We start from the raw sequence: 10534 nt of genomic DNA, 5'->3' as shown, positions 1-10534 counted from the left end.
ACTCTTCCTTTTCACCAGGTGTCACAACGCGGCCTCTGATACCCTTGCCTTGTGCTGGTGAGGTCCCGGGCTGTGGGATGCCCTCCGGGTGGCTCTGCCCGCCCGCTGGGGACCTGGAGTCCCTTCCTAAGAGGGCCTTGCCCAGCACAGCAGGGTGGGCTGAGCTTTCCCCGCTCCCGAATGATCCCCTGCCGGAGACCTGGGAAAGGCAGTGTGTCCAAAGGAGAAAGGACTGTCATAAGACCGCTGCTCCCAGACAATGCCAGCTGGGGCTGCGCCCCCTGCGTGTAGCTAGCTTCATCTCCCCTCCACCCTGACCTCCGAGCTCTGTCCAGGGGTTCCCTCGGCAGCCAGGCCCTGCAGGCGTCCCCAGCGGCAGCCAGGCCCTGCAGGCGTCCCCAGCAACAGCCGGCCCTCCCTCCCGTGCCACCCCTGGGGACGGAGGGAGGGGCAGCTCTGCTCAGAGAGTTCAGGCTCCATCACAGCCTGCTCCCAGCCCGGCCCCGTGGTTCTTAGACTGAGTTGTCAACACCGGCCATCAGGAAACTGAGACAGGATTCGCGTTTCAGGTCTGGAAATCACAGCACCCCTGGGGCCACCCCGCAAGGTGCAGAGAGAGCCGGCAGGGGGTTCTGGGGAGCCTGGCGGGGTGGGGCGAGGCGGCCCGGCATCTGGTCCCGGGCAGGCAGTCTCTCTGCCTCCCTGACCCCTCACTGCGGCAGGTTTGGGGAGCGCGGGTTTGGGGAGCGGGACGGACGTGCAAGCCTGTCCGTCCTCCACAAGGTGTTCTGCAAAGCGCCCTAGGAGCCAGACCGTGTCATTCCCACACTCCCTCGAGCAGCCTTCCTCACGCTGGCCCGGGCGTGCCTGGCCCACCTCACAGCCACACGGGCAGGGCCAGGACCGTCCAGCCATTCCTTACTCAACAAACGCTCGCCAGGCACCCACATACCCCACAGACCCCACCTGTCCCTTGACCGTTGTCAGTGCTGAATGACCCCAGGACACATGGAAGCACAGGGAAGTGGGGTGCACTGAGGCGTGGGCTGGGGGAAGGCTTCAGACAGGAAGTCTCGCCAGTGCATTTCTGGAGAACTGAGCAACGCACCTCGGGGAGGGGCAGGGTGTGAGGCCAGGCCGGCCCTGTCGGTCCCACCCTGTGTGTCAATAGGAGGCTGGGCCTTATAAAGCGCCAAGAAGCCTGCAGGGGACATTCCCTCGTTCTGTCGGCCACACCGGCGCCCAGGAGGAAGGAGGGTCGGCGTCCAGCACCATGACCGAACTGGAGACAGCCATGGGCATGATTATTAACGTCTTTGCCCGCTACGCGGGTGTGGAGGGCAGCAAGCAGAGCTTGACCAAGGGGGAGCTGAAGGTGCTCATGGAGAAGGAGCTGCCAGGCTTCCTGCAGGTGGGGGCGCAGGGCCTGGGGGGCATGCGGGGAGGGTCAGGGAACACCCCGGGCCAGCGGGAGGAGAAAGGAGGGTGGGGGAGGCCGCCGAAGGGGCTGCCTGGCTGAACTGGCAGGGGGAGGCCACCCGCCCAGCAATGGATCTGCTGTCCTAGGGGCGGAGGTCTCTAGGAGCGGGGAGCAGGGGTGGCCAGCTCACTCCTTGAAACACAGACTTGGAGCCACCAGGATTCTTTCTCTGCGGGGACCCAGTGGGAGAGCTGGGGTGGGGGTGCAAACCTGAACCTGAGCAGTGGGGATGGGGGAATCCAAGGCCATCCGTGAAGCTGGGTTTGCTGGTCCCTCACAGCTGCACCCCTCCGAGGCTGAGGCTGCCGGCCACAAACACCCCTGCTCTCCTGTCTGCTTGGCCATGGCCTCCCAGCATTCCCAGGCCTGGTGTTAGTGGGGCTGATGGGTGCAGATGGGAGGAGATCCCACTTTGGCACTTCTCTGCCCGGAGCCCCTGGGCCTGGATCTGCCCAAGGGAGGCCTCCTCAGGGACCTCAAAACAGAGGGCCCACCCTCCACTGCCTCCCCTCCTCCTGCTCTCCTCCCTGTCCTCCTCCCCCAGGATGCTCTTCTGTTCTTCACCCTCCAGCTGCCTCTTCTGCCCCCTTCTTCCTCTTCCCCTTTCTTCCCCTCCTCCCCGCTCTGCGGTCCCTCTCTCCCTCCCCCTCCCTTTCACTCTCCCCTCTTCCCTCCCCTTCTTCTCTCCCCCTCCATCCCTCCCTTTCTCCCTCCTCCTTTTCTCCCTCCTCCCCTCCCTCTCCTCTTTCCCCTCCCATCCTCTCTCCTCCTTTCCCTCCTCTTCTTCCTCCTCTCTTCCCCTTCCTCCCTTTCTCCCCCCTCTTCTCCCTTCCCCCCTCCTTTCCCCTCTCCCCCTCTCTCCTTCCCCTCCTCTTCCTTTCCCTTTCCTTACTGTCCTCTTCCTCTCTGCTCTTCAGCTCCCCTTCTTTCACACTCCTCCTCTCCCCCTCTTGCCTCCCCCCTGGCCCCACCAAACCCCACCTACCTGCCCTCTAATGGGTCTACCCCAGCTGATTCTTGAAAACTTAAGCCTAAAATTTTCAGTCTTCCTTTCAAACACACTGAGCCCTTCAGTGTGTAAAGGCGGTGAGGATACAGATTTTTAAATGACGTTCATTTGTTTTTGTCTCTTGTAAACGTGTTTGTGGTAGAAAATGTAAAGCTACAGAAATGTGGCGACAAGAAATCCCCCCAACACACTGTCCCTCTTCCTTCAGCCTTTCCCCATTCAAAAGCTCAAAGCTGATGTGCATGAAATTCTAAATATGCGATTTAATTTCTTTTTGAGCTTAATACCACCGCAAAGTCTCAAACCGCAAGCTCACTGAACGCCCCTGCCCGGGGTGGGGAATTGGTCGTGGCTACAGATGTTCTGATAACCAGCCAAATCTGAGTCTAAACGGGGGGCGGGGGGCCGCGGATTTTGAGCCCAAAGGTTGGGGGCTGCCGGAGGGGCAAAGGCAGGTGGTCCGGGAACACAATTTGAAAACCCGCGGCTGATCCCGAGATTTCCCCGAGGGCCGCAGTCCCCCAGCCCCTGGCGCAGTCGGAGCTGCCGTCCTGGGGGGCTGCTGGCTGCGAACCGCACGAGCCCCAGTGCGGGTGGCTGCGGGTACTGGGCCGCAGGGACAGCCCTGCACCGGCACGGGGGAGACCCCCGCAGCCGGCCCGGGGCTCGGCACCCCCGCCCTGCCCCGGGCCTGGCCGCGGCCCAAACGCGAGCTCGTGAGGTGACCCCGCCGAGCTGGCGGCCCGTCCTGGGGGCGGTCCCCCTTCTAAAGCACCCGAACAGTCCAAAGACGCCCCCTTCCAGACTCGCCCGTGAGACACACGCCGCCCCGAGCCGCCCCGAGCCGCCCCTCGCCAGCCCGACTCGCCCTAAACCCGACTGCGGGTGCGCGCGGCTCACAACCTCCCGGAGCCCCGTGACCCCCCGTCCCCCCACCGCCGGCAGCTGACCCCGGGCCTCTGTCTCTAGACTAAAAGGGACAGGGACGCCGTGGACAAACTGCTCAAGGACCTGGACGCCAACGGGGACGCCGAGGTGGACTTCAGCGAGTTCATCGTGTTTGTGGCCGCGCTCACGGCCGCCTGCCACAAGTACTTCGAGCGGACGGGGCTGCCCTGACGCCCTGCAGGCCCGGAGACCGGGGGGGGGGGGGGCGGGGGGCAGGGAGGGCAGGGCGCGGCCCCTGGCTTCCAGAACCCTGGGCGCCGCCGCCCCTGCCAGCAGTAAAATGCTTGTGAAACGCTCCCGGTCTGGCGGCCTTGGATTATTTCCGGACCCCGCGGAGCCCCACCCCCAACACAGCGAGCCCCCTGATTTGTCACTTCGGGAAAGGGCACGGGTCAGCGGTAGGGCGGGCCCCCTCCTGACCGCCGCCCGGCGGGCCCGGCCCTGCTTCTGGGGTGGCTCGCAGGGCTGGGCACCGAGGGAGCTCACCCTGCACGGGACACACAAGGGACCCACGGAGGCCCGCGGCCGGCAAGTCCCTCCGCCCAGACGGTCAGACAGCCACTCGTCCAACCCCGGCCCCTCCATTTCTCCAAACATGTTTTCAAGTCACATCTCTTTAATGCACGATACTAGGTTTGGGTTTTTTGGGGGGGGGTGTTTGTTTTTTGCCACAAAGGCTGTAAAACACAGTGACACACTTATAGAAGAAACGAATGGGCACCTGGGTGGCTCAGTGGGTTCAGTCTGACCTCTGACCTCTGCTCACGTTTTGATCTAAGGGGGCCTCTGCTCTCACCGGAGTCGCTTGTCCCTCTTCCTGTGCCCCTTCCCCCACTCGTGCTCCAGCACAAACGCGCTCACTCGCTCGCAAAATATTTTTTTTGCTTTTTTTATTTTTTAAGATTTTATTTATTCGGGCACCTGGGTGGCTCAGTCGGTTAAGTGTCTTCTTCCGGCTTAGGTGGTGATCCGAGTCCTGGTACCGGGCTCCCTGCTTAGTGAGAAGTCTGCTTCTCCCTCTGCCTCTCCCCGACTTGTGCTCTCGCACGCACTCTCTCTCAAATCTTTTTAAAATAAATAAATAAAATAAGTAAAATGAATCTTAAAGCAGCAGCCAAGATCAGAGAGCCAGGCGTGCTCATTACTACTGACCTGTCACTGCTTCCGGCCGCTTCCGACAGGCAGAACTTGAGAACGTCAGTGTGTACGTAAATGTACATACGCACGTCTACGGCTCTATACATTTGTATGACAGATACACAGAACCGCACGTTCCCACGGAACTCCAATTTCATTCCAATACCACAGAGCTCATTCTGGCGTTCTCTTTTTTCATATTTTTCTCCAGCTGCTGGCACCCCCTCTCGGGCATGGAAAACTTTTCCCTGATCAGCCTCTGATCCCTGTGCCAGTCTGCCCCCTGAGCCACCCAGGCGTCCCTGCGAAACAAATTTTTTTTAAATAGTTGTCAGCTGGGACCTGGTGTAGCCCAAGGCACTGCTGACTGTGAAGGAGCAGGACTGGCATGAAAGCCACAGGAGGGGGGCAGTTAGGAGAGCACTGTGCCGGTGGCCTAGGGCAGTGGGAGGGGGTGGATGCATCCAAGCTCCATTCTGGTCATATAATCGATGTGTGTCAGTGACAGTAGGGAAGGAGGAAGGGGTTGCTGCGGAGGGAGGAATCAAGAAGGACACTTAGGTTTGAGTTATCTGCACTGGTAAGCAGACACAATTAAATTTTTTTAAAGATTTATTTATTTTTGAGAGAAAGGGAGAGGGAATCTCAAGCAGAGCCCAGCGTGGGGCTCAATCTCACAACCCTGAGATCATGACCTGAGCTGAAACCAAGAGTTGGGCGCTCAACCAACCAAGCCACCCAGGCGCCCCACAATCAAATTTAATTTACATACTGAACTGATGCTCGTTCATTCAATGAGTATTAAGCACCAACCCCGCGCAGCCAAGCATTCGTCTTTGTGCTGGGCATTTAGCAGTAAACAAACTTCCTGCCCTCAAGGGGTTGACCTTCCACGCGGAGAGGTCAGACAGTACACAAATCCATAATCCCGTGGCAGGCAGTGAGAAGAAACAGGAGCAGAGAGTAGCAGGGAGGGCAGTGCTGTTTTAAAGAGAGAGCGTAAGACGGCCTCTCTGGTTCGGCAGCCCGTAAGCAGACACTCGAACAGCGGCCTAGCGAGCTCTGTGCGTGTCAGGCACTCGCCTGTTCTCGGGAAAAACGAAAGTACTGTTTTGTGTCGTATTGCAACAAACCACGAGGGAAGACTCAGGCGTCACGAGCCGGCGGACACGAGTGGCGGCTGGAGAATTTCCCACGCCTTCCGGAAGAGAACACAGAATTTCAGACTCCACAGCAAGGGGCGTTTGGGCACGACGGGCTCATCCACGACAAATGATTTCAGAGCTGCCGACAGAAGGCAATTCAAATTTTCTAGCTGCCCTGGAAGTTGTTTCAGTTCCAGATACATAACCCAATTAGGGGAAAATTCATGAGTCCAAGTGGGAGATCCCTGCGTGCCTCTCCGTCCCACCGCATCACGAGCACGAGCGAAGACACCGGCTTGTCACCACAGCGCTCGCGTTAGAGCCAAGGGTCCAAGATGATTCAGAAGACCCTTCAGGCTCCCATGAAGGAGGCTTAGCATCACGGCCCGGGATAATGAAGAGAAGAAACGCACCCTAATGGAGGAATATATCCTACGGTCAGTTCATCAAGGGGAAAACCGACGCATACACTGTACACATCCACAGAGCGCGTGCACGCGTGCGCGCACACACACACACACACGGGTGTAACAAGTTTTCCACCCCCAACACATCTGCTTTTAAATCCGTGAAGCAACTTACAAGTTTCCGGAATCAAGGCCCACAATATCTCAAAGAGGGGGTGCTCCTTCAGCCAGCTCCTTGACCTGAGAGAACACGGAACCCTGCGACGTACATTGACAGGAACGAGAAACAAACTTCGTGGGCTGTGAGCCACAAAGACCTCGGGGTGAAGTGTTAGCCCAGTTTAACTTAGGTTGACGGACAGAGACACACCAAGTCTTGACCCCAGGAAAGCCTAGTGGGTCTCTCGACTCCCCTGCTCCAGGTCAGGCTCTCAACTTCCGTCTGCACCAGCCCCCATATTCTTGCCTTCACCCAAGTCCCACCAACGCACAGACCGCAGGCGGTGTAAGCCTCCCACGCTACGGATGTGACCACGGACGCTGTGACCACGGACGCTCCCCTGCTCCTGGGTCTCAAGGGCTCCCAGCACTACTTCTGTCCCCACTGAAGAAGTCAGCAGGGCGGGAGCATGGACAAGGGTTCCACGGACAGAAACAGCCTCTGTAAAGGACTATCTTTGCGCCCAGGTGCTTTACGACAGAAGTACACATTCGTCCAAGACATGTGTCTCGGCTTGTCGCCATGCACGTGGGTTTGCTCTGATCAAACCACACTTAGCGATTCCGGAAACCGCACCCCTGCCCGTCCCGTGGCTCTGAGCATCCACCAGCACAGGCTGCTGCCGGTGAAGTAACTCCCTGATGAAGCCTCTCGTCTGCTTGCCCCCCCCCCCCCCGGCTCCCACAGTGCCCCCAAAGTCACCCCAGGGCTGCGGCGGACGTGGTTCCCTGAGCTTCCGGTGCCCCGACTGGTTTCTACTCAGAGGCTGTACGCCGCACTCGGGGGCAAGTCGTTTGCTCTGAAGAGCTTTCCAGTCGCCTCCATGCAGTGCTGAGCCCCTCCTCGTGCTCCCACAAGATCCTCACACGGCGCAGCGCCATGACTGGTCCCAGCCCTTCTCGACCCAGGCCTTGCCTTCACCTTCCTGGTGCCTCGGCCCGGACAGGAAGCTTGTTATACTCCCCCCGACTGAGAGACTACACTCACTGCGGCCGCCGAGACGCAGGGGCTGAGACCCGACGACGGCCTGCAGTTGGTCTCTGTTAAGAGCTGAGGGTTCTGTCATCCCATCCCCACGGCACGGGCCGTAGCAATTCTCCCTCCCAGTTCCGGGCTCACAGAGAACCCCAGACTTCAAGCAGCCCGGTCCCGCCTGCTGATGGCAGTGCTGAAAGAAGAGAGTCCATTTCAAAAGAAATGTATTCACACACACAGGGGCTTTGGTCATCTGCACAACACCTTGATTTGAAAGGTTTTCTACAGAACTTTGGTTTTCGAGGCAAATGAATGCTTACTTATCACATGTCTGACTTTGACCTCAAATCCCGGTCAGGTCTACCCTGATAGACTAGAAGGGACTTCATGGGCCCTGATGACGCCTTTTCCCTTCTCCAGCATCCCCCCGGCTCCTTGGAGACTGTCTCTTTGATGTCATCTCTGAAACCCCTGTGCCGTGTGCAGGCACTACGACAGCGAGGGGTACTCCATCATTCTCTATCCAAACTTCTTTGTCATTTGGGGCCAGCAAGGTTGTCTAAATAAACTCACCTGCCAGGTGACACCACAGACACCGGCGCTATGCCACAAGACACAACTCTCCTCCCGTGTCGCACAAAACCGAAGTTGCAGAATACACACCCCACCATCTTCCATCTCCCACTGCCGTCTAGTTCTCCCCAGTGCTCCCCACAGCAGTCTCACCCCTACACCGGTCACCACAAGCAGTGCCTTCCATGCATCTCCACAGATAGAAGATTCTGGCCCCAAGACTACACATGTTCTGAAGGTCCAAAGAACAATCAGGTCACACGGGTAACAGCAAAACACAAGGCCACGCCCAGCATTTCAAACACTGCAAAGTAACAAGAATAAACATGACCACTGAAACAACTCCTCACTAAGTCCCATTTCCCTTATGTGAGTATTTCTCATACAACAGTTATTTTTCAGGAACAAAATGCAGTGGACAATCTAAACCTGTACCAGGGTCGCCAGCTGAAGCCGGTATCCACCCTGTTAACTCTCAGATGAAAGGACGAACACTGGAGATCTTATCCTCCCCAGGCACAGCTGGATGGGCCAGGAAACATGCAGACCCAGGCCCAAGAGCCGGGAAGGCTTGCTGATCGTTCGACCCCGCTAGTTTACGCACAGACAAGTAGCTCATTTAGGCACGTACAGGACCTAACCACAGAACACCAGATGTACCTGATGAAATCTCTAACATAAGAAATAAAGACATTTTGGGGATGCCTGGCTTAGTCAGTTAAGCGTCTGCCTTCGGCTCAGATCATGATCCCAGGGTTGTGGGATCGAGCCCTGCATCAGGCTCCTTGTACAGCAGTGAGCCTGCTTCACCCTCCACCTGCAGCTTCCCCTGCTTCTGCTCGCGCGCTCTCTCTGTCCAATAAAATCTTAAAAAATAAAAAAGACATTTTCAGATTCCAAGTCTCTCAAGATCAAACAGACAGACCTCCATGGGGCCAGAATAGCTAAGTAACGTCTGTGAACATGACTTCACCTCCAATCAACAGCACCCACCTGCTGAGGAGACACCCCCTGCCCCAAATTTTGCCCTTAAAAACCCTCCCCTGTAAGCCATCAGGCAGTTTGGGACTTGGAGCCTTAGCTCCCCGTTCTTCTGGGTGCAGCCACACCAAGGAACAGCCTTTTTTTTTTTTTTTTTTTTTTTTAAGATTTTATTTATTTATTTATTTGAGAGAGAGCAAGAGTCAGAGGGAGAGTGAGAAGCAGACTCCCCGCTGGCAGGGAGCCCGATGCTGGCTTAGCCTATTTTCCTTCACTGCAAAAGCTCCGTGTCAGTCTTTTACTGGCTTGGTGTGCATCCACCACTGACCCTACGGGAGACTGCTACATGCAGATAAGACACATACAAAAACAGAATAAACAACAAACTATTTCAGCTTCCTCAAAGTGTCAACCCATCCTTACCAGGTGACCAGCGTCCATCAGCTGTGACCCTAAAGCACAAGTGGAAGAAATTTACCATCAAGACGCTGAGTCTCAGAATTCTGCATCCTGGTATTAAAAAAAAAAAAAATTAACCATCCACAAGAATGACACTTCTTTCTGACAGAGTCCTCTGACACATCTGCCTTCTAGAAGAACCCGGAAATTTCTAGTCAAGGCCGACAGCTTCACACTTCTGTTTCTTTCCCTGTGTTCTCAACCCTCCCCTATTTTGCTCTAGGGCCAAGTTTTCTCTGGTTCCCCCGCCGCCACCCTCCTTCGTGCCTCGGGGGTTCTACCTCCAGCAACTGTCCCTTTGGAGGTGACTTCTCAGTTTCACAAAGACACCCGAAATTATTCTGATTTTTCTCTAATGCCAGCGGGGGCAGGAAGAGCCACAAAACTCAGCATCTCCTGGCACCTGTCCAACCCAGCACGGCCTCATCTTCCTCTCAACCTCAACTTTGCTCCCACTGCAATTTCTGACGCTGTGAGCTTGACGCTTCACCTTCACGCCTACAACAGGACGACCCCCCAGGAAGCCACTGAATCCGGCTAAGGCAACGGCCCGGCCCGGCCCCGCCCGCGCTCCTTCAGGACGACTCGCTTCTATCCGCCGCACCAGCTCCACCAGCATCTCTGCCATCTTCGCGATCTCCTTGGCCTTCTCCTCGGCCTTCTCGCACCTCTTGGCCGCTCTGCCCTCCACACCATCGCTGGGGTTCTGCAGATGGTTCAGGGCGCTCTCCTCCGAGGCCTCCACCTGCGTTTTTATTTGGATGAGCATATTGTCCATCTCCCACAGCTTGCTCCTGTTCCGCATGTAGGCTCTGCCGTGCTCCCGGGTGAGGGCCGCGATGTCCTCCCGCATCTCGTTGATGACTGGAAGCAGGAACTGCTCGAAATCCTCCTCGGGCTCCGCCAGCTCGACGATCTCCCAGGGCCGCATCTCTCCTGCCACTTCCTCATGCCCGCACCCCTGGGGACGGCTAAACCCTTACCTCGGGCGTCCGTGCGACAGCAGTGCTCCCGAATGATCCCTAAATGTTCCTCCTTTTACGCGTTCCGCTTCAGAACCGCTACGGGAAGCAACGCCGTGAAGCAACGCCTGATACCCACACTGCGGCCCGGCCAACGTGGGGTACTTGCAGCCACCACCAGCGGGGGGCGTGTTTGCGGCTCTTTCACGACCTGGCCCGACCTCCTTACGGCCACGCC

The 10534-nt window shown here is 57.4% G+C and overlaps 2 protein-coding genes and 1 long non-coding RNA gene across 3 annotated transcripts; 1 reads left to right on the top strand and 2 right to left on the bottom strand.

Annotated features, from left to right (window-relative positions):
• The first annotated feature begins 517 nt into the window (after positions 1–517).
• On the top strand, positions 518–3627 carry S100P (S100 calcium binding protein P). The gene is made up of 3 exons (XM_026485840.4): positions 518–569; positions 1172–1411; positions 3459–3627. Exons 2-3 carry the CDS (start codon positions 1274–1276, stop codon positions 3606–3608), a joined length of 288 nt encoding a protein of 95 aa, XP_026341625.1. The 5' UTR covers positions 518–569; positions 1172–1273; the 3' UTR covers positions 3609–3627.
• A 1512-nt stretch (positions 3628–5139) lies between these two features.
• LOC113245757 (uncharacterized) lies at positions 5140–10534 on the bottom strand. Its single transcript, XR_008958442.1, has 3 exons — positions 10318–10534; positions 6302–9385; positions 5140–6133 (listed from the first exon to the last, which is right to left on the bottom strand). It is a non-coding gene; the product is annotated as an uncharacterized LOC113245757 (long non-coding RNA).
• On the bottom strand, positions 9465–10323 carry LOC130541826 (MORF4 family-associated protein 1-like). The gene has a single exon (XM_057309747.1). It carries the CDS (start codon positions 10263–10265, stop codon positions 9687–9689), a length of 579 nt encoding a protein of 192 aa, XP_057165730.1. The 5' UTR covers positions 10266–10323; the 3' UTR covers positions 9465–9686.

This window comes from Ursus arctos, unplaced genomic scaffold (assembly GCF_023065955.2).
Source record: "Ursus arctos isolate Adak ecotype North America unplaced genomic scaffold, UrsArc2.0 scaffold_9, whole genome shotgun sequence".
Lineage (NCBI taxonomy): Eukaryota > Metazoa > Chordata > Mammalia > Carnivora > Ursidae > Ursus > Ursus arctos.
This window is presented reverse-complemented; position numbering and strand designations above follow the sequence as displayed.

What these genes read in the sequence shown, in the direction of transcription:
- S100P (XM_026485840.4), top strand. Translation starts at nt 1,274, where the DNA reads ATGACCGAACTGGAGACAGCCATGGGCATGATTATTAACGTCTTTGCC. An exon ending in AGCTGCCAGGCTTCCTGCAG is followed by an intron (nt 1,412 to 3,458) that starts GTGGGGGCGCAG and finishes CTCTGTCTCTAG; the next exon opens with ACTAAAAGGGACAGGGACGC.
- LOC130541826 (XM_057309747.1), bottom strand. Translation starts at nt 10,265, where the DNA reads ATGCGGCCCTGGGAGATCGTCGAGCTGGCGGAGCCCGAGGAGGATTTC.